Here is a 21,751-nt window from a genome sequence, read left to right on the forward strand (position 1 = left end):
CCTGTGTGGAGAGATGTCCTCCCGTGTGTAGAGATGTCCTCCCGTGTGTAGAGATTTCCTCCCGTGTGTAGAGATGTCCTCCTGTGGGTAGAGATGTCCTCCCCTGTGTAGAGATGTCCTCGTGTGTGGAGAGATGTCCTCCCGTGTGTAAAGATGTCCTCGTTTGTGTAGAGATGTCCTCCCGTGTGTAGACATGTCCTCCCGTGTGTAGAGATATTCTCGTGTGTGTAGAGATGTCCTCGTGTGTGGAGAGATATCCTCGTGTGTGTAGAGATGTCCTCGTGTATGGAAAGATGTCCTCGTGTGTGTAGAGATGTCCTCCCGTGTGTAGAGATGTCCTCCCGTGTGTACAGATGTCCTCGTGTGTGTAGAGATGTCCTCCTGTGTGTAGAGATGTCCTCCCATGTGTAGAGATGTCCTCGTGTGTGTAGAAATGTACTCGTGTGTGTAGAGATGTCCTCCTGTGTGTAGAGATGTCCTCGTGTGTGTAGAGATGTCCTCCCGTGTGTAGAGATGTCCTTCCGTGTAGAGATGTCCTCCCGTGGGTAGAGATATCCTCCCGTGTGTAGAGAAGTCCTCCCGTGTAGAGATATCCTCGTGTGTGTAGAGATGTCCTCGTGTGTGCAGAGATGTCCTCCCATGTGTAGAGATGTCCTCCCGTGTGTAGAGATGTCCTCCTGTGTGTAGAGACGTCCTCCCTTGTGTAGAGATGTCCTCCCGTGTGTAGAGATGTCCTCCCGTGTGTAGAGATGTCCTCGTGTGTGTAGAGATGTCCTCGTGTGTGTAGAGATGTCCTCCCGTGCGTAGAGATGTCCTCCCGTGTGTAGAGATGTCCTTAAGTGTGTGGATATGTCCTCGTGTGTGTAGAGATGTCCTCCCGTGTGTAGAGATGTCCTCCTGTGTGTAGAGATGTCCTCCCGTGTGTAGAGATGTCCTCGTGTGTGTAGAGATGTCCTCGTGTGTGTAGAGATGTCCTCCCGTGTGTGGATATGTCCTCGTGTGTGTAGACATGTCCTCGTGTGTGTAGAGATGTCCTCCAATGTGTAGAGATGTCCTCGTGTGTGTAGAGATGTCCTCCCGTGTGCAGAGATGTCCTCCCGTGTGTAGACATGTCATCGTGTGTGTAGAGATGTCCTTGTGTGTGTAGAGATGTCCTCGTGTGTGTAGAGATGTCCTCCCGTGTGTAGAGATGTCCTTAAGTGTGTAGAGATGTCCTCCCATGTGTAGAGATGTCCTCGTGTGTGTAGAGATGTCCTCCTGTGTGTAGAGATGTCCTCCTGTGTGTAGAGATGTCCTCGTGTGTGTAGAGATGTCCTTCCGTGTGTGGAGATGTCCTCGTGTGTGTACAGATGTCCTCCCATGTGTAGAGATGTCCTCCCGTCTGTAGAGATGTCCTCCCCTGTGTAGAGATGTCCTCCTTTGTGTAGAGATGTCCTCCCGTCTGTAGAGATGTCCTCCCCTGTGTAGAGATGTCCTCGTGTGTGTAGAGATGTCCTCGTGTGTGTAGAGGTTTCCTCCAGTGTGGAGAGATGTCCTCTCGTGCGTAGAGAGGTCCTCGTGTGTGTAGAGATGTCCTCCGTGTGTAGAGATGTCCTCCCGTGTGTAGAGATGTCCTCCCGTGTGTAGAGATGTCCTCTCGTGTGCAGAGATGTCCTCTCGTGTGTAGAGAGGTCCTCCCGTGCATAGAGATTTCCTCGTGTGAGTAGAGATGTCCTCGTGTGTGTAGAGATGTCCTCCCGTGTGTAGAGATGTCCTCGTGGGTGTAGAGATGTCCTCGTGTGTGTAGAGATGTCCTCCCTTGTGTCGAGATGTCCTCTCGTGTGTAGAGATGTCCTCCCGTGTGTAGAGATGTCCTCTCGTGTAGAGATATCCTCTCATGTGTAGAGAGGTCCTCCCATGCATAGAGATGTCCTGCCGTGTGCAGAGATATCCTCCCGTGTGTACACATGTCCTCTTGTGTGTAGACATGTCCTCGTGTGTGTAGAGATGTCCTCGTGTGTGTAGAGATGTCCTCCGTGTGTAGAGATATCCTCCCGTGTGTAGAGATGTCCTCGCGTGTGTAGAGATGTCCTCCTGTGTGTAGAGATGTACTCCCGTGTGTAGAGATGTCTTCGTGTGTCTAGAGATGTCCTCCCCTGTGTAGAGATGTCCTCGTGTGTGTAGAGATGTCCTCGTGTGTGTAGAGATGTCCTCCCGTGTATAGAGAGGTCCTCCTGTGTGTAGAGATGTCCTCCTGTGTGTAGAGATGTCCTCGTGTGTGTAGAGATGTCCTCCCATGTGTAGAGATGTCCTCCTGTGTGTAGAGATGTCCTCGTGTGTGTAGAGATGTCCTCCCGTGTGTAGAGATGTCCTCGCGTGTGTAGAGATGTCCTCTCGTGTGTAGAGATGTCCTCCCGTGTGTAGAGATGTCCTCGTGTGTGTAGAGATGTCCTCGTGTGTGTAGAGATGTCCTCCGTGTGTAGAGATATCCTCCCGTGTGTAGAGATGTCCTCCCCTGTGTAGAGATGTCCTCCTGTGTGTAGACATGTCCTCGTGTGTGTAGAGATGTCCTCCCGTGGGTAGAGATGTCCTCGTGTGTGCAGAGATGTCCTCCCGTGTGTAGAGATGTCCTTGTGTGTGTAGAGATGTCCTCGTGTGTGTAGAGATGTCCTCCCCTGTGTAGAGATGTCCTCCTGTGTGTAGACATGTCCTCGTGTGTGTAGAGATGTCCTCCCGTGGGTAGAGATGTCCTCGTGTGTGTAGAGATGTCCTCCCGTGTGTAGAGATGTCCTCGTGTGTGTAGAGATGTCCTCCTGTGTGTAGAGATGTCCTCCTGTGTGTAGAGATGTCCTCGTGTGTGTAGAGATGTCCTCCCGTGTGTAGAGATGTCCTCCTGTGTGTAGAGATGTCCTCGTGTGTGTAGAGATGTCCTCCCGTGTGTAGAGATGTCCTCGCGTGTGTAGAGATGTCCTCTCGTGTGTAGTGATGTCCTCCCGTGTGTAGAGATGTCCTTGTGTGTGTAGAGATGTCCTCGTGTGTGTAGAGATGTCCTCCGTGTGTAGAGATATCCTCCCGTGTGTAGAGATGTCCTCCCCTGTGTAAAGATGTCCTCCTGTGTGTAGACATGTCCTCGTGTGTGTAGAGATGTCCTCCCGTGGGTAGAGATGTCCTCGTGTGTGGAGATGTCCTCCCGTGGGTAGAGATGTCCTCGTGTGTGCAGAGATGTCCTCCCGTGTGTAGAGATGGCCTCGTGTGTGTAGAGATGTCCTCCCGTGTGTAGAGATGTCCTCCCCTGTGTAGAGATGTCCTCCTGTGTGTAGACATGTCCTCGTGTGTGTAGAGATGTCCTCCCGTGGGTAGAGATGTCCTCGTGTGTGTAGCGATGTCCTCCCGTGTGTAGAGATGTCCTCGTGTGTGTAGAGATGTCCTCCTGTGTGTAGAGATGTCCTTAAGTGTGTAGATATGTCCTAGTGTGTGTAGAGATGTCCTCGTGTGTGTAGAGATGTCCTCCTGTGTGTAGAGATGTCCTCGTGTGTGGAGAGACGTCCTCCCGTGTGTAGAGATGTCCTCCCGTGTGTAGAGATGTCCTCCCCTGTGTCGAGATGTCCTCCTGTGTGTAGAGATGTCCTCCGTGTGTAGAGATATCCTCCCGTGTGTAGAGATGTCCTCGTGTGTGCAGAGATGTCCTCCCGTGTGTAGAGATCTCCTCGTGTGTGTAGAGATGTCCTCCCGTGTGTAGAGATGTCCTCCCCTGTGTAGAGATGTCCTCCTGTGTGTAGACATGTCCTCGTGTGTGTAGAGATGTCCTCCCGTGGGTAGAGATGTCCTCGTGTGTGTAGACATGTCCTCGTGTGTGTAGAGATGTCCTCGTGTGTGTAGAGATGTCCTCCGTGTGTAGAGATATCCTCCCGTGTGTAGAGATGTCCTCGCGTGTGTAGAGATGTCCTCCTGTGTGTAGAGATGTCCTCCCGTGTGTAGAGATGTCTTCGTGTGTCTAGAGATGTCCTCCCCTGTGTAGAGATGTCCTCGTGTGTATAGAGATGTCCTCGTGTGTGTAGAGATGTCCTCCGTGTGTAGAGATATCCTCCCGTGTGTAGAGATGTCCTCGCGTGTGTAGAGATGGCCTCCTGTGTGTAGAGATGTCCTCCCGTGTGTAGAGATGTCTTCGTGTGTCTTGAGATGTCCTCCCCTGTGTAGAGATGTCCTCGTGTGTGTAGAGATGTCCTCGTGTGTGTAGAGATGTCCTCCCGTGTATAGAGAGGTCCTCATGTGTGTAGAGATGTCCTCCCGTGTGTAGAGATGTCCTCCCCTGTGTAGAGATGTCCTCCTGTGTGTAGAGATGTCCTCGTGTGTGTAGAGATGTCCTCCTGTGTGTAGAGATGTCCTCCTGTGTATAGAGATGTCCTCGTGTGTGTAGAGATGTCCTCCCGTGTATAGAGATGTCCTCCTGTGTGTAGAGATGTCCTCGTGTGTAGAGATGTCCTCCTGTGTGTAGACATGTCCTCGTGTGTGTAGAGATGTCCTCCCGTGGGTAGAGATGTCCTCGTGTGTGTAGAGATGTCCTCCCGTGTGTAGAGATGTCCTCGTCTGTGTAGAGATGTCCTCCTGTGTGTAGAGATGTCCTTAAGTGTGTAGATATGTCCTCGTGTGTGTAGAGATGTCCTCGTGTGTGTAGAGATGTCCTCCTGTGTGTAGAGATGTCCTCGTGTGTGTAGAGATGTCCTCCCGTGTGTAGAGATGTCCTCCCGTGTGTAGAGATGTCCTCCCCTGTGTCGAGATGTCCTCCTGTGTGTAGAGATATCCTCCGTGTGTAGAGATATCCTCCCGTGTGTAGAGATGTCCTCCCCTGTGTAGAGATGTCCTCGTGTGTGTAGAGATGTCCTCGTGTGTGTAGAGGTTTCCTCCCGTGTGGAGAGATGTCCTCTCGTGCATAGAGAGGTCCTCGTGTGTGTAGAGATGTCCTCCGTGTGTAGAGATGTCCTCCCGTGTGTAGAGATGTCCTCTCGTGTGCAGAGATGTCCTCTCGTGTGTAGAGAGGTCCTCCCGTGCATAGAGATTTCCTCGTGTGAGTAGAGATATCCTCGTGTGTGTAGAGATGTCCTCCCGTGTGTAGAGATGTCCTCGTGGGTGTAGAGATGTCCTCGTGTGTGTAGAGATGTCCTCCCTTGTGTTGAGATGTTCTCTCGTGTGTAGAGATGTCCTCCCGTGTGTAGAGATGTCCTCTCGTGTAGAGATATCCTCTCATGTGTAGAGAGGTCCTCCCATGCATAGAGATGTCCTCTCGTGTGTAGAGATGTCCTCCCGTTTGTAGAGATGTCCTCCCGTGTGTAGAGATATCCTCCCGTGTGTACAGATGTCCTCTTGTGTGTAGACATGTCCTCGTGTGTGTAGAGATGTCCTCGTGTGTGTAGAGATGTCCTCCGTGTGTAGAGATATCCTCCCGTGTGTAGAGATGTCCTCGCGTGTGTAGAGATGTCCTCCTGTGTGTAGAGATGTCCTCCCGTGTGTAGAGATGTCTTCGTGTGTCTAGAGATGTCCTCCCCTTTGTAGAGATGTCCTCGTGTGTGTAGAGATGTCCTCGTGTGTGTAGAGATGTCCTCCCGTGTATAGAGAGGTCATCGTGTGTGTAGAGATGTCCTCCCGTGTGTAGAGATGTCCTCCCCTGTGTAGAGATGTCCTCCTGTGTGTAGAGATGTCCTCCTGTGTGTAGAGATGTCCTCCTGTGTGTAGAGATGTCCTCGTGTGTGTAGAGATGTCCTCCCGTGTGTAGAGATGTCCTCCTGTGTGTAGAGATGTCCTCGTGTGTGTAGAGATGTCCTCCCGTGTGTAGAGATGTCCTCGCGTGTGTAGAGATGTCCTCTCGTGTGTAGAGATGTCCTCCCGTGTGTAGAGATGTCCTTGTGTGTGTAGAGATGTCCTCGTGTGTGTAGAGATGTCCTCCATGTGTAGAGATATCCTCCCGTGTGTAGAGATGTCCTCCCCTGTGTAGAGATGTCCTCCTGTGTGTAGACATGTCCTCGTGTGTGTAGAGATGTCCTCCCGTGGGTAGAGATGTCCTCGTGTGTGCAGAGATGTCCTCCCGTGTGTAGAGATGTCCTCCTGTGTGTAGAGATGTCCTCGTGTGTGGAGAGATGTGCTCCCGTGTGTAGAGATGTCCTCTCGTGTGTAGAGATGTCCTCCCGTGTGTAGAGATTTTCTCCCGTGTGTAGATATGTCCTCCTGTGGGTAGAGATGTCCTCCCCTGTGTAGAGATGTCCTCGTGTGTGCAGAGATGTCCTCCCGTGTGTAGAGATGTCCTCGTGTGTGTAGAGATGTCCTCCCGTGTGTAGAGATGTCCTCCCCTGTGTAGAGAGTTCCTCCTGTGTGTAGACATGTCCTCGTGTGTGTAGAGATGTCCTCCCGTGGGTAGAGATGTCCTCGTGTGTGTAGAGATGTCCTCCCGTGTGTAGAGATGTCCTCGTGTGTGTAGAGATGTCCTCCCGTGTGTAGAGATGTCCTTAAGTGTGTAGATATGTCCTCGTGTGTGTAGAGATGTCCTCGTGTGTGTAGAGATGTCCTCCTGTGTGTAGAGATGTCCTCGTGTGTGGAGAGATGTCCTCCCGTGTGTAGAGATGTCCTCCCGTGTGTAGAGATGTCCTCGTGTGTGTAGAGATGTCCTCATATGTGTAGAGATGTCCTCGTGTGTGTAGAGATGTCCTCCCATGTGTAGAGATGTCTCCCCTGTGTAGAGATGTCCTCCTGTGTGTAGAGATGTCCTCGTGTGTGTAGAGATTTCCTCCAGTGTGTAGAGATGTCCTCGTGCGTGTAGAGATGTCCTTGTGTGTGTAGAGATGTCCTCCCGTGTGTAGAGATGTCCTCTCGTGTGTAGAGATGTCCTCGTGTGTGTAGATATGTCCTCCCGTGTGTAGAGGTGTCCTCGTGTGTGTAGAGATATCCTCCCGTGTGTAGCGATGTCCTCGTGTGTGTAGAGATGTCCTCGTGTGTGTAGAGATGTCCTCCTGTGTGTAGAGATGTCCTCCCGTGTGTAGAGATGTCCTCTCATGTGTAGAGTTGTCCTCCCGTGTGTAGAGATGTCCTCTCGTGTGTAGAGATGTCCTCGTGTGTGTAGAGATGTCCTCTCGTGTGTAGAGATGTCCTCTCGTGTGTAGAGATTTCCTCTCGTGTGTAGAGATGTCCTCTCGTGTGTAGAGATGTCCTCCCGAGTGTAGAAATGTCCTCGTGTGTGTAGAGAAGTCCTCCCGTGTGTAGAGATGTCCTCTCGTGTGTAGAGATGTCCTCGTGTGTGTAGAGATGTCCTCCCGTCTGTAGAGATGTCCTCCCATGTGTAGAGATGTCCTCGTGTGTGTAGGGATGTCCTCCCGTGTGTAGAGATGTCCTTGTGTGTGTAGAGATGTCCTCGTGTGTGTAGAGATGTCCTCCCATGTATAGAGATGTCCTCCCGTGTGTAGAGATGTCCTCGTGTGTGTAGAGATGTCCTCCCATGTGTAGAGATGTCCTCGTGTGTGTAGGGATGTCCTCCCGTGTGTAGAGATGTCCTTGTGTGTGTAGAGATGTCCTCGTGTGTGTAGAGATGTCCTCCCATGTATAGAGATGTCCTCCCGTGTGTAGAGATGTCCTCCGTGTGTAGAGATGTCCTCCCGTGTGTAGAGATGTCCTCTCGTGTGCAGAGATGTCCTCTCGTGTGTAGAGAGGTCCTCCCGTGCGTAGAGATTTCCTCGTGTGAGTAGAGATGTCCTCGTGTGTGTAGAGATGTCCTCCCGTGTGTAGAGATGTCCTCGTGGGTGTAGAGATGTCCTCGTGTGTGTAGAGTTTTCCTCCCTTGTGTCGAGATGTCCTCTCGTGTGTAGAGATGTCCTCCCGTGTGTAGAGATGTCCTCCAGTGTGTAGAGATGTCCTCGTAGGTGTAGAGAGGTCCTCCCATGCATAGAGATGTCCTGCCGTGTGTAGAGATGTCCTCCCGTGTGTAGAGATGTCCTCCCGTGTGTAGAGATGTCCTCGTAGGTCTAGAGAGGTCCTCCCATGCATAGAGATGTCCTGCCGTGTGTAGAGATGTCCTCGTGTGTGTAGAGATGTCCTCCCGTGTGTAGAGATGTCCTCGTGTGTCTAGAGATGTCCTCCCCTGTGTAGAGATGTCCTCGTGTGTGTAGAGATGTCCTCGTGTGTGTAGAGATGTCCTCCCGTGTATAGAGAGGTCCTCGTGTGTGTAGAGATGTCCTCCCGTGTGTAGAGATGTCCTCGTGTGTGTAGAGATGTCCTCGTGTGAGTAGAGATGTCACCCCGTGTATAGAGATGTCCTCCTGTGTGTAGAGATGTCCTCCTGTGTGTAGAGATGTCCTCCCGTGTGTAGAGATGTCCTCGTGTGTGTAGAGATGTCCTCCCGTGTGTAGAGATGTCCTTGTGTGTGTAGAGATGTCCTCGTGTGTGTAGAGATGTCCTCCGTGTGTAGAGATATCCTCCCGTGTGTAGAGATGTCCTCCCCTGTGTAGAGATGTCCTCCTGTGTGTAGACATGTCCTCGTGTGTGTAGAGATGTCCTCCCGTGGGTAGAGATGTCCTCGTGTGTGCAGAGATGTCCTCCCGTGTGTAGAGATGTCCTCGTGTGTGTAGAGATGTCCTCCCGTGTGTAGAGATGTCCTCCCCTGTGTAGAGATGTCCTCCTGTGTGTAGACATGTCCTCGTGTGTGTAGAGATGTCCTCCCGTGTGTAGAGATGTCCTCGTGTGTGTAGAGATGTCCTCCTGTGTGTAGAGATGTCCTTAAGTGTGTAGATATGTCCTCGTGTGTGTAGAGATGTCCTCCCGTGTGTAGAGAGGTCCTCCCGTGTATGGAGATGTCCTCATGTGTGTAGAGATGTCCTCCCGTCTGTAGAGATGTCCTGCCGTGTGTAGAGATGTCCTCCCGTGTGTAGAGATGTCCTCCTGTGTGTAGAGATATCCTCCCGTGTGTAGAGATGTCCTCCCGTGTGTAGAGATGTCCTCGTGTGTGTAGAGATTTCCTCGTGTGTGTAGACATGTCCTTCCGTGTGTAGAGATGTCCTCGCGTGTGTAGAGATGTCCTCCTGTGTGTAGAGATATCCTCCCTTGTGTAGAGATGTCCTCGTGTGTGTAGAGATGTCCTCGTGTGTGCAGAGATGTCCTCCTGTGTGTAGAGATGTCCTCGTGTGTGTAGAGATGTCCTCTCGTGTGTAGGGATGTCCTCGTGTGTGTAGAGATGTCCTTGTGTGTGTAGAGATGTCTTCCCGTGTGTAGAGATGTCCTCGTGTGTGTAGAGATGTCCTCCCGTGTGTAGAGATGTCCTCGTGTGTGTAGAGTTGTCCTTGTGTGTGTAGAGATGTCCTCGTATGTGTAGAGATGTCCTCCCGTGTGTAGAGATGTCGTCGTGTGTGTAGAGATGTCCTCCCGTGTGTAGAGATGTCCTCCCCTGTGTAGAGATATCCTCCTTTGTGTAGAGATATCCTCCTGTGTGTAGAGATGTCCTCCTGTGTGTAGAGATGTCCTTGTATGTGTAGAGATGTCCTCCCGTGTGTAGAGATGTCCTCGTTTGTGTAGTGATGTCCTCCCGTGTGTAGAGATGTCCCCCCGTGTGTAGAGATGTCCTCGTGTGTGTAGAGATGTCCTCCTGTGTGTAGAGATGTCCTCCTGTGTGTAGAGATGTCCTCGTGTGTGTAGAGATGTCCTCCCGTGTGTAGAGATGTCCTCCCCTGTGTAGAGATGTCCTCCTGTGCGTAGAGATGTCCTCGTGTGTGTAGATGTGTCCTCCCGTGTGTAGAGGTGTCCTCGTGTGTGTAGAGATATCCTCCCGTGTGTAGCGATGTCCTCGTGTGTGTAGAGATGTCCTCGTGTGTGTAGAGATGTCCTCGTGTGTGTAGAGATGTCTTTAATTGTGTAGATATGTCCTCGTGTGTGTAGAGATGTCCTCGTGTGTGTAGACATGTCCTCCCGTGTGTAGAGATGTCCTCTCATGTGTAGAGATGTCCTCCCGTGTGTAGAGATGTCCTCCCGTGTGTAGAGATGTCCTCGTGTGTGTAGAGATGTCCTCCCGTCTGTAGAGATGTCCTCTCGTGTGTAGAGATTTCCTCTCGTGTGTAGAGATGTCCTCTCGTGTGTAGAGATGTCCTCCCGAGTGTAGAAATGTCCTCGTGTGTGTAGAGAAGTCCTCCCGTGTGTAGAGATGTCCTCCCGTGTGTAGAGATGTCCTCGTGTGTGTAGAGATGTCCTCCCGTGTGTAGAGATGTCCTCCTGTGTGTAGAGATGTCCTCCTGTGTGTAGAGATGTCCTCCCGTGTGTAGAAATGTCCTCCTGTGTGTAGAGATGTCCTCCTGTGTGTAGAGATGTCCTCCTGTGTGTAGAGATGTCCTCCCGTGTGTAGAGAAGTCCTCCTGTGTGTAGAGATGTCCTCCCGTGTGTAGAGATGTCCTCCCGTGTGTAGAGATGTCCTCGTATGTGTAGAGATGTCCTCTTGTGTGTAGAGATGTCCTCCCGTGTGTAGAGATGTCCTCCTGTGTGTAGAGATGTCCTCCCTTGTGTAGAGATGTCCTCCTGTGTGTAGAGATGTCCTCCTGTGTGTAGAGATGTCCTCCCGTGTGTAGAGATGTCCTCGTGTGTGTAGAGATGTCCTCGTGTGTGTAGAGATGTCCTCCTGTGTGTAGAGATGTCCTCGTATGTGTAGAGATGTCCTCCCGTGTGTAGAGATGTCCTCCTGTGTGTAGAGATGTCCTCGTGTGTGTAGAGATGTCCTCCCGTGTGTAGAGATGTCCTCCCGTGTGTAGAGATGTCCTCGTGTGTGTAGAGATGTCCTCCCGTGTGTAGAGATGTCCTCCTGTGTGTAGAGATGTCCTCCCGTGTGTAGAGATGTCCTCCCGTGTGTAGAGATGTCCTCCCGTGTGTAGAGATGTCCTCCCCTGTGTAGAGAAGTCCTCCTGTGTGTAGAGAAGTCCTTCTGTGAGTAGCGAGTTCCTCCCATGAGTAGCGAGGTCCTCCCATGAATAGACAGGTCCTCAGGTTAATAGGGAGGTCCTCCCGTGAGTAGGGCGGTGCTCTCTTGAGTAGGGCGGTCCTCCCGTGAGTAGGGCGGTGCTCCCTTGAGTAGCGCGGTCCTCCTGTGAGTAGCGCGGTGCTCCCTTGAGTAAGGCGGTCCTCCCGTGTGGACCGGCCTCTGTGGACCCAGGGGCTACTCCACCTCACCCTGCTTCTGGAGGCCTGGTTGGGCTGCAGCCTCTTCAGGGGCTGCACAGTCTCTGTGTCCGTGTTAGGCACTAGGGGGCTTGAGTGCAGTGCTGGGCGGTGCGGGGCAGGTCAGGATGGCCTGGCCTGGGTGCCTCAGGTCGGGCTTGCACTGGCGTGGGTCCTGACACCCTTAGCGTGAGAGGCGCAAAGCACAAACCTGAAAGCTGGTGGTTTGGATAATAAGGGAAGGCGCAGGCCCAGTTAGAGGTAAGAGTCTCTAGTGGAGGCCCTGGCTGTACTCATGGAAGGGAAACGGGGCCTGTGGACTGGGTCAACAGTGTCGCTGGCGTTCTGGAGAGCCCCTGGGCCCTCTCTGGGCAGGACTCCAGCCCCCACTGGCAGAACCCTCCTGCACCCTGTCCCAGCACAGGCTCTTGACAGCTGGCTCTGGCATGCAGCTGCAGGGCCCCGGCCTTCACAGACGTGCTGTCCTCCTGTAGGACCAGCTGAGCATCATCAAGAGGCTGGACATGGCGCTGCAGCAGGCCATCCGCTATGGCGACCCGCAGGTCATCCAGGTTGTCTGCACCACCCAGTGGAACACCTGCCTGCCCCTGCTGCAGCACAGCCTGCGACACCACCTCCGGAAGCCGCTCACCAGCGTCGCAGAGGTCCTGGAGAAGGTGGACAGGTGGGCGCGCTGACCTCGCATTGTCTCCAGAAGGTCCTGGAGAAGGACCCGCAGTCTCCGGCTCACACGCCTGCATGAACGTCCTCTCCATTTTGGGGTTCCACACCCCTGGGGCGGGCATCTGCCTTGTGGATGTTGGGGAGCAGCTGGGAAGGTCCCTGTACCCACGAGTGCTGCACACCTTTCCTGTGAGGATGGCCTGTATCTGGGGGTGGCACTGGGTGTTCCACCAGACCTGGGGTGAACAAAACTGCCTTGTGTGGCAGGCTTGACACCAAGGCCTTTATGAAGTGGGTTGTAGCATGTCTTTCCAAAATCATTTTCCGAAGTTTGTGGTCTGCTTGTAAGTTTTCCCTTAAGCACGAGATACAATTGAACAACAGCACTGCCCGGTCTTGTTCCTTAGCCCGGCCGAGAGCTGAGACCCTCTGTGGCTCCTCAGCACGTGCGCCCCTCACTGACTGCGTGGCTCTTGTCTTCTGTGTGACAAGTAGAGTCATGGCTGCCCTGGCTGTGCCCTGCCTTCTCTGTGTGGCTCGGGGGAGCCCTGGGAGCTGGCAGTCCACCTCCCTGCAGATCCTACCCTCCCTCCCACACCCACGTCCTGGCTGGTGGGTCCGTGCACTTGAACCCTGACCCCAGTGGTAACGGGAAGAACCATCTTTAAACACATTGTTTCCTAGCACGGGGCCACCAGCACTGAGACCAGCATGCTGGCCCTGCTGGCCGCCCCGTAAACTCCCTGCTGTCTCCCTCAGGGCTCTGTGTGCTTTCTAAAAGTTCTCTATTTCCTTGGCTGGCTCTGTGCCTCTCCACTGCAGACCCGGAGGCCTCTGTCTCCACAGCCGTGTGACCTGTCCTCTCTCCTGCCTCCCGCTGGTCCTGTGTCATGACCTGTCACTTCAGGGAAGCAGTAGCCTCTTGGTTTACTCCTCCTTGTCTCCTAGCTGGGTGGCCCTCAGAGCAGAGCCCCCATCCACAGTTGTTCTGCCCTAGCAGAGGCCTGGGCTTCCCCGCTTCCTGGGGAGGGGGCATGGCTGAGGATGCCCTTGGCTCTGCTGACTGTTGTAACCCCACTTCCTATCCCTGCCATCTGGGTAGGGGCAGTTGAGGCATCTTAGCCACCGCGCCTCCTGTCTGTCCAGAAGATGGTCTCTAACTACCTTCCAGTGCCATGGTGGCGATGGTTGTGGAGTCTTTGATTTGAATTCTGTTGGAGATGTCTGTGATTGTGCAGCGCATAAAATGATGCTTTGGAGAGCTCTGGGAATCAGCGATGATTTCTTCAAATTCATTCCTCTCTTCCTCTGAGACCCTGGGCCATACGCATACATGAACACACACACGCGTGCACATGCACACGCACACACATGCACACACATCCACACACACAATGTGTGTGGTTTTCAGGTGCAGAGCCTTGTCCTCTGCCTGCTCAGTCTGTGACCAGGACTTCTCCTTCCTGTGACCCTGTGCCCCCCCTCTCTCATGGAATTCCCTGCCTGCTCACTCACTGCTGTGTGACTCTGTGCCCCCTCTCCCCATGGCCTCCCTCCCGACCTGCCTCTCCCCATGGCCTCCCTCCCGACCTGCCTCTCCCCATGGCCTCCCTCCCGACCTGCCTCTCCCCATGGCCTCCCTCCCGACCTGCCTCTCCCCATGGCCTCCCTTCCGACCTGCCTCCTTTTCCCCACAGCCTCCTGACCCTGCTGCGCTGCCAAGTCCACCTGGAGCTGGGACACATCGAGGAGGATGCCGACCAGCTGGAGACCGCCATGGAGCACCTGCGCAAAGCCTCCTCTCTGGACAGCACAGGCCTCTACCAGGACAAGATCCACCTGGCCTTCAGCCGGATACGCCTGGGCACCATGCTGTACCAGTCCCCTGAGCGTGCCGAAGACAAGGCCAACATGGCCATCCAGCAGGCCAGGCCCCGTCCCTGGGGCGGGGGAGGGGGAGGAGGGGGGCAGACCCAGGACAAGGCTGAGAGGGGTGGGGAGCAAGAGGGAGCTGCAGATAGAGAACAGGGACAAGGGGCATGGGGTGGGGGGGGGGGGAGGAGGGCCTTGTGGAGACAAGAACCAGGCCAAGGAAGACGGGAAGTCATGGGAACCCAGAGCCAGATGCAGGCCAAGCTGCAGGACTAGGGCTGTGGAGGGGCTCGAAAGGACCTGCCAACCACGAGGTAAGGGCACCTGGTGATTTTGCCAGGGAGGAGCCCGAAGGTCAAGAGCTCCCAGGAATCCCAGGAGGAGCCGCCCCCCCAGCCTGGCTCACCCTATCAAACCTTTTTCTGCAGGCAAAAAAAGCCATCCCCAAAGACAGTGTGAGGAAGAAGCGGGCGCTTCTAGTGAATGCAGGGCTGGCCCTGGCCCCGGACACCTTCCAGATTGTGCTGGACAGTGAGAACGAGGCCAGAGGTGAGCCGCCCGCTGCGCTGCAGGGGCCTGGCCAGCCCCAGAGCAGGGCCTGTGCTGTCCTGAGCCCGCCCTTGCTCAGCAAACGCCTGCAGACTCCACCTCCCTCTGCAGCTGCTCCCGGAGGTCTGGACAAAGGACCTGGGAGCATGGGCCCTGCCAGGGCAGCCAGAGCCAGGCCAGAGCCTAGTGCTCCGGAGGGGAGAGGGTGGGCAATGGCCTCCATGGGGCCAGGCATCCCACTTCCCACCTGCTTACTCTGATCACTGCACATGGACAACGGCTCCCACCTGGGGACACAGCCCCCCCAGGCCCTCTGCAGTCCAGAAGGGCCTCTGTCTGCTGTGTCCACCCACCAGTGTCCTCCCGTATCCTCCCATGCTCTCCCATGTCCTCCATGTCATCAGTGTCCTTCATGTCCTCCGTGTCCTCCATGTCCTCCTGTATCCTCCATGTCCTCCATGTCCTCCATGTCCTCCCGTGACCTCCCGTGTCCTCCATGTCCTCCATGTCCTCCATGTCCTCCGTGTCCTCCGTGTCCTCCCGTGTCCTCCCATGACCTCCCATGTCCTCCATGTCCTCCATGTCCTCCATGTCCTCCCATGACCTCCTGTGTCCTCCATGTCCTCCGTGTCCTCCCGTGTCCTCCGTGTCCTCCGTGTCCTCCCATGTCCTCCCGTGACCTCCTGTGTCCTCCCGTGTCCTCCATGTTCTCCGTGTCCTCCCGTGTCCTCCCGTGTCCTCCATGTCCTCCATGTCCTCCCGTGACCTCCCGTGTCCTCCATGTCCTCAATGTCCTCCATGTCCTCCCGTGACCTCCTGTGTCCTCTGTGTCCTCCATGTCCTCCCATGTTCTCCATGTTCTTTATGTCCTCTGTGTCCTCCCATGTCCTCCTGTGTCCTCCTTGTCCTCCGTGTCCTCCCATGTCCTCCCGTGACCTCCCGTGTCCTCCCATGTCCTCCATGTCCTCCGTGTCCTCCCGTGACCTCCTGTGTCCTCCACGTCCTCCGTGTCCTCCATGTCCTCTGTGTCCTCCCGTGACCTCCTGTGACCTCCTGTGTCCTCCTTGTCCTCCGTGTCCTCCCATGTCCTCCCGTGTCCTCCCATGTCCTCCATGTCCTCCATGTCCTCCATGTCCTCCCATGTCCTCCCGTGACCTCCCGTGTCCTCCCATGTCCTCCCGTGTCCTCCGTGTCCTCCCATGACCTCCTGTGTCCTCCCGTGTCCTCCGTGTCCTCCATGTCCTCTGTGTCCTCCTGTGACCTCCTGTGACCTCCTGTGTCCTCCATGTCCTCCATGTCCTCCATGTCCTCCCGTGACCTCCCGTGTCCTCCATGTCCTCCATGTCTTCCATGTCCTCCATGTCCTCCATGTCTTCCATGTCCTCCCATGACCTCCCGTGTCCTCCCGTGTCCTCCCTGTCCTCCGTGTCCTCCCATGACCTCCTGTGTCCTCCACGTCCTCCGTGTCCTCCTGTGACCTCCTGTGACCTCCTGTGTCCTCCATGTCCTCCCGTGTCCTCCATGTCCTCCGTGTCCTCCATGTCCTCTGTGTCCTCCCGTGTCCTCCATGTCCTCCATGTCCTCCCGTGTCCTCCATGTCTTCCATGTCCTCCCATGACCTCCCGTGTCCTCCCGTGTCCTCAATGTCCTCCGTGTCCTCCCGTGACCTCCTGTGTCCTCCACGTCCTCCGTGTCCTCCATGTCCTCTGTGTCCTCCCGTGACCTCCCGTGACCTCCTGTGTCCTCCATATCCTCCATATCCTCCCGTGTCCTCCATGTCCTCCCGTGTCCTCCATGTCCTCCATGTCCTCCCATGTCCTCCATGTCCTCTGTGTCCTCCAGGTCCTCCATGTCCTCCCATGACCTCCTGTATCCTCTGTGTCCTCCATGTCCTCCATGTTCTTTATGTCCTCCGTGTCCTCCCATGTCCTCCCGTGACCTCCCGTGTCCTCCATGTCCTCCGTGTCCTCCCGTGACCTCCTGTGTCCTCCACGTCCTCTGTGTCCTCCACGTCCTCTGTGTCCTCCCGTGACCTCCTGTGACCTCCTGTGTCCTCCTTGTCCTCCGTGTCCTCCCATGTCCTCCATGTCCTCCATGTCCTCCCATGTCCTCCGTGTCCTCCCATGTCCTCCCATGTCCTCCCGTGACCTCCTGTGTCCTCCACGTCCTCCGTGTCCTCCATGTCCTCCGTGTCCTCCCGTGACCTCCTGTGACCTGTGTCCTCCATGTCCTCCATGTCCTCCGTGTCCTCCCGTGTCCTCCCATGACCTCCCGTGTCCTCCCGTGTCCTCCATGTCCTCCCATGACCTCCCGTGTCCTCCCGTGTCCTCCATGTCCTCCCATGACCTCCCGTGACCTCCCGTGTCCTCCATGTCCTCCATGTCCTCCATGTCCTCCCGTGACCTCCTGTGTCCTCCCGTGACCTCCTGTGTCCTCCATGTCCTCCATATCCTCCCATGACCTCCCATGTCCTCCATGTCCTCCCGTGTCCTCCATGTCCTCCATGTCCTCCCATGTCCTCCATGTCCTCTGTGTCCTCCAGGTCCTCCATGTCCTCCCATGACCTCCTGTATCCTCTGTGTCCTCCATGTCCTCCATGTTCTTTATGTCCTCCGTGTCCTCCCATGTCCTCCTGTGACCTCCTGTGTCCTCCTTGTCCTCCGTGTCCTCCCATGTCCTCCCATGTCCTCCCGTGACCTCCCGTGTCCTCCATGTCCTCCGTGACCTCCTGAGACCTCCTGTGTCCTCCACATCCTCCATGTCCTCCACGTCCTCTGTGTCCTCCCGTGACCTCCTGTGACCTCCTGTGACCTCCTGTGTCCTCCTTGTCCTCCGTGTCCTCCCATGTCCTCCATGTCCTCCCATGTCCTCCCATGTCCTCCATGTCCTCCATGTCCTCCCATGTCCTCCGTGTCCTCCCATGTCCTCCATGTCCTCCGTGTCCTCCCATGTCCTCCCGTGACCTCCCATGTCCTCCGTGTCCTCCCGTGACCTCCTGTGTCCTCCACGTCCTCTGTGTCCTCCACGTCCTCTGTGTCCTCCCGTGACCTCCTGTGACCTCCTGTGTCCTCCTTGTCCTCCGTGTCCTCCCATGTCCTCCAGGTCCTCCATGTCCTCCCATGTCCTCCGTGTCCTCCCATGTCCTCCGTGTCCTCCGTGTCCTCCCATGTCCTCCCGTGACCTCCTGTGTCCTCCACGTCCTCCGTGTCCTCCATGTCCTCCGTGTCCTCCCGTGACCTCCTGTGACCTCCTGTGTCCTCCTTGTCCTCCGTGTCCTCCCATGTCCTCCCTGTCCTCCGTGTCCTCCCGTAACCTCCTGTGTCCTCCACGTCCTCCGTGTCCTCTGTGTCCTCCCGTGACCTCCTGTGTCCTTCATGTCCTCCATGTCCTCCATGTCCTCCGTGTCCTCCATGTCCTCTGTGTCCCCCCGTGTTCTCCATGTCCTCCATGTCCTCCATGTCTTCCATGTCCTCCATGTCCTCCCGTGTCCTCCATGTCTTCCATGTCCTCCCATGACCTCCCGTGTCCTCCCGTGTCCTCCCGTGTCCTCCCGTGTCCTCCCGTGACCTCCTGTGTCCTCCACGTCCTCCCTGTCCTCCCTGTCCTCCATGTCCTCCATGTCCTCCATGTCCTCCATGTCTTCCATGTCCTCCATGTCCTCCCGTGTCCTCCATGTCTTCCATGTCCTCCCATGACCTCCCGTGTCCTCCCGTGTCCTCCCTGTCCTCCGTGTCCTCCCGTGACCTCCTGTGTCCTCCACGTCCTCCCTGTCCTCCATGACCTCCTGTGTCCTCCCATGACCTCCTGTGTCCTCCATATCCTCCATGTCCTCCATGTCCTCCCGTGTCCTCCATGTCCTCCCGTGTCCTCCATGTCTTCCATGTCCTCCCATGACCTCCCGTGACCTCCTGTGTCCTCCATGTCCTCCATGTCCTCCATGTCCTCCCGTGTCCTCCATGTCTTCCATGTCCTCCCATGTCCTCCCGTGTCCTCCCGTGTCCTCCGTGTCCTCCCGTGTCCTCCCATGACCTCCCGTGTCCTCCCGTGTCCTCCATGTCCTCCCTCCATGTCCTCCATGTCCTCCATGTCCTCCCGTGTCCTCCATGTCTTCCATGTCCTCCCATGTCCTCCCGTGTCCTCCCGTGTCCTCCGTGTCCTCCCGTGCCCTCCCATGACCTCCCGTGTCCTCCCGTGTCCTCCATGTCCTCCCATGACCTCCCGTGTCCTCCATGTCCTCCCATGACCTCCCGTGTCCTCCCGTGTCCTCCATGTCCTCCCATGACCTCCTGTGACCTCCCGTGTCCTCCATGTCCTCCATGTCCTCCATGTCCTCCCGTGACCTCCTGTGTCCTCCCGTGACCTCCTGTGTTCTCCATGTCCTCCATATCCTCCATGTCCTCCATGTCCTCCCATGTCCTCCATGTCCTCTGTGTCCTCCAGGTCCTCCATGTCCTCCCATGACCTCCTGTATCCTCTGTGTCCTCCATGTCCTCCATGTTCTTTATGTCCTCTGTGTCCTCCCATGTCCTCCTGTGACCTCCTGTGTCCTCCTTGTCCTCCGTGTCCTCCCATGTCCTCCCGTGACCTCCCGTGTCCTCCATGTCCTCCATGTCCTCCCGTGTCCTCCATGTCCTCCATGTCCTCCCATGTCCTCCATGTCCTCTGTGTCCTCCAGGTCCTCCATGTCCTCCCATGACCTCCTGTATCCTCTGTGTCCTCCATGTCCTCCATGTTCTTTATGTCCTCCGTGTCCTCCCATGTCCTCCTGTGACCTCCTGTGTCCTCCTTGTCCTCCGTGTCCTCCCATGTCCTCCCGTGACCTCCCGTGTCCTCCCATGTCCTCCCGTGAAGTCCTGTGTCCTCCACGTCCTCCGTGTCCTCCACGTCCTCTGTGACCTCCTGTGACCTCCTGTGTCCTCCTTGTCCTCCGTGTCCTCCCATGTCCTCCGTGTCCTCCCATGTCCTCCGTGTCCTCCCATGTCCTCCGTGTCCTCCCATGTCCTCCATGTCCTCCGTGTCCTCCCATGTCCTCCCGTGACCTCCCGTGTCCTCCCATGTCCTCCCGTGTCCTCCGTGTCCTCCCGTGACCTCCTGTGTCCTCTGTGTCCTCCATGTCCTCCCGTGTCCTCCATGTCCTCCGTGTCCTCCATGTCCTCCATGTCCTCCCGTGTCCTCCATGTCTTCCATGTCCTCCCATGACCTCCCGTGTCCTCCCGTGTCCTCAATGTCCTCCGTGTCCTCCCGTGACCTCCTGTGTCCTCCACGTCCTCCGTGTCCTCCATGTCCTCTGTGTCCTCCCGTGACCTCCCGTGACCTCCTGTGTCCTCCATATCCTCCATATCCTCCCGTGTCCTCCATGTCCTCCCGTGTCCTCCATGTCCTCCATGTCCTCCCGTGTCCTCCATGTCCTCCCGTGTCCTCCATGTCCTCCATGTCCTCCCGTGTCCTCCATGTCCTCTGTGTCCTCCAGGTCCTCCATGTCCTCCCATGACTTCCTGTGTCCTCCATGTCCTCCGTGTCCTCCCGTGTCCTCCGTGTCCTCCGTGTCCTCCCATGTCCTCCCGTGACCTCCTGTGTCCTCCCGTGTCCTCCATGTTCTCCGTGTCCTCCCGTGTCCTCCCGTGTCCTCCATGTCCTCCATGTCCTCCCGTGACCTCCCGTGTCCTCCATGTCCTCAATGTCCTCCATGTCCTCCTGTGACCCCCTGTGTCCTCTGTGTCCTCCATGTCCTCCCATGTTCTCCATGTTCTTTATGTCCTCTGTGTCCTCCCATGTCCTCCTGTGTCCTCCTTGTCCTCCGTGTCCTCCATGTTCTTTATGTCCTCCGTGTCCTCCCATGTCCTCCCGTGTCCTCCCATGTCCTCCATGTCCTCTGTGTCCTCCCGTGACCTCCTGTGACCTCCTGTGTCCTCCTTGTCCTCCGTGTCCTCCCATGTCCTCCATGTCCTCCCGTGTCCTCCCATGTCCTCCATGTCCTCCATGTCCTCCCATGTCCTCCCGTGACCTCCCGTGTCCTCCCATGTCCTCCCGTGTCCTCCATGTCCTCCCATGACCTCCTGTGTCCTCCCGTGTCCTCCGTGTCCTCCATGTCCTCTGTGTCCTCCTGTGACCTCCTGTGACCTCCTGTGTCCTCCATGTCCTCCATGTCCTCCATGTCCTCCATGTCCTCCCGTGACCTCCCGTGTCCTCCATGTCCTCCATGTCTTCCATGTCCTCCATGTCCTCCATGTCTTCCATGTCCTCCCATGACCTCCCGTGTCCTCCCGTGTCCTCCCTGTCCTCCGTGTCCTCCCATGACCTCCTGTGTCCTCCACGTCCTCCGTGTCCTCCTGTGACCTCCTGTGACCTCCTGTGTCCTCCATGTCCTCCCGTGTCCTCCATGTCCTCCGTGTCCTCCATGTCCTCTGTGTCCTCCCGTGTCCTCCATGTCCTCCATGTCCTCCTGTGTCCTCCATGTCTTCCATGTCCTCCCATGACCTCCCGTGTCCTCCCGTGTCCTCAATGTCCTCCGTGTCCTCCCGTGACCTCCTGTGTCCTCCACGTCCTCCGTGTCCTCCATGTCCTCTGTGTCCTCCCGTGACCTCCCGTGACCTCCTGTGTCCTCCATATCCTCCATATCCTCCCGTGTCCTCCATGTCCTCCCGTGTCCTCCATGTCCTCCATGTCCTCCCATGTCCTCCATGTCCTCTGTGTCCTCCAGGTCCTCCATGTCCTCCCATGACCTCCTGTATCCTCTGTGTCCTCCATGTCCTCCATGTTCTTTATGTCCTCCGTGTCCTCCCATGTCCTCCCGTGACCTCCCGTGTCCTCCATGTCCTCCATGTCCTCCCGTGACCTCCTGTGTCCTCCACGTCCTCTGTGTCCTCCACGTCCTCTGTGTCCTCCCGTGACCTCCTGTGACCTCCTGTGTCCTCCTTGTCCTCCGTGTCCTCCCATGTCCTCCATGTCCTCCATGTCCTCCCATGTCCTCCATGTCCTCCATGTCCTCCCATGTCCTCCGTGTCCTCCCATGTCCTCCGTGTCCTCCGTGTCCTCCCATGTCCTCCCGTGACCTCCTGTGTCCTCCACGTCCTCCGTGTCTTCCATGTCCTCCGTGTCCTCCCGTGACCTCCTGTGACCTCCTGTGTCCTCCATGTCCTCCATGTCCTCCGTGTCCTCCCATGTCCTCCGTGTCCTCCCGTGTCCTCCATGTCCTCCCATGACCTCCCGTGACCTCCCGTGTCCTCCATGTCCTCCATGTCCTCCATGTCCTCCCGTGTCCTCCTGTGTCCTCCATGTCCTCCATGTCTTCCATGTCCTCCATGTCCTCCCGTGTCCTCCCGTGTCCTCCATGTCCTCCATGTCTTCCATGTCCTCCATGTCCTCCCATGTCCTCCATGTCCTCCATGTCTTCCATGTCCTCCATGTCCTCCCGTGTCCTCCATGTCCTCCATGTCTTCCATGTCCTCCATGTCCTCCCGTGTCCTCCATGTACTCCATGTCTTCCATGTCCTCCATG

General features: G+C 56.1%; 1 protein-coding gene across 1 annotated transcript in view; it reads left to right on the forward strand.

The window, feature by feature from the left end:
• Cfap46 (cilia and flagella associated protein 46) overlaps nt 1-21,751 on the forward strand; it is a 97,573-nt gene that overhangs the window by 20,481 nt on the left and 55,341 nt on the right. The window contains exons 11-13 of the mRNA XM_090345573.1: nt 11,643-11,833; nt 13,530-13,758; nt 14,133-14,253. Of these exons, the coding sequence (XP_090201699.1) occupies nt 11,643-11,833; nt 13,530-13,758; nt 14,133-14,253 (541 nt within the window). The remainder of the gene's footprint in view (nt 1-11,642; nt 11,834-13,529; nt 13,759-14,132; nt 14,254-21,751) is intronic.

Source organism: Megascapheus bottae, chromosome 15 (genome assembly GCF_031878675.1).
Source record: "Megascapheus bottae isolate mThoBot1 chromosome 15, mThoBot2.hap1, whole genome shotgun sequence".
Lineage (NCBI taxonomy): Eukaryota > Metazoa > Chordata > Mammalia > Rodentia > Geomyidae > Megascapheus > Megascapheus bottae.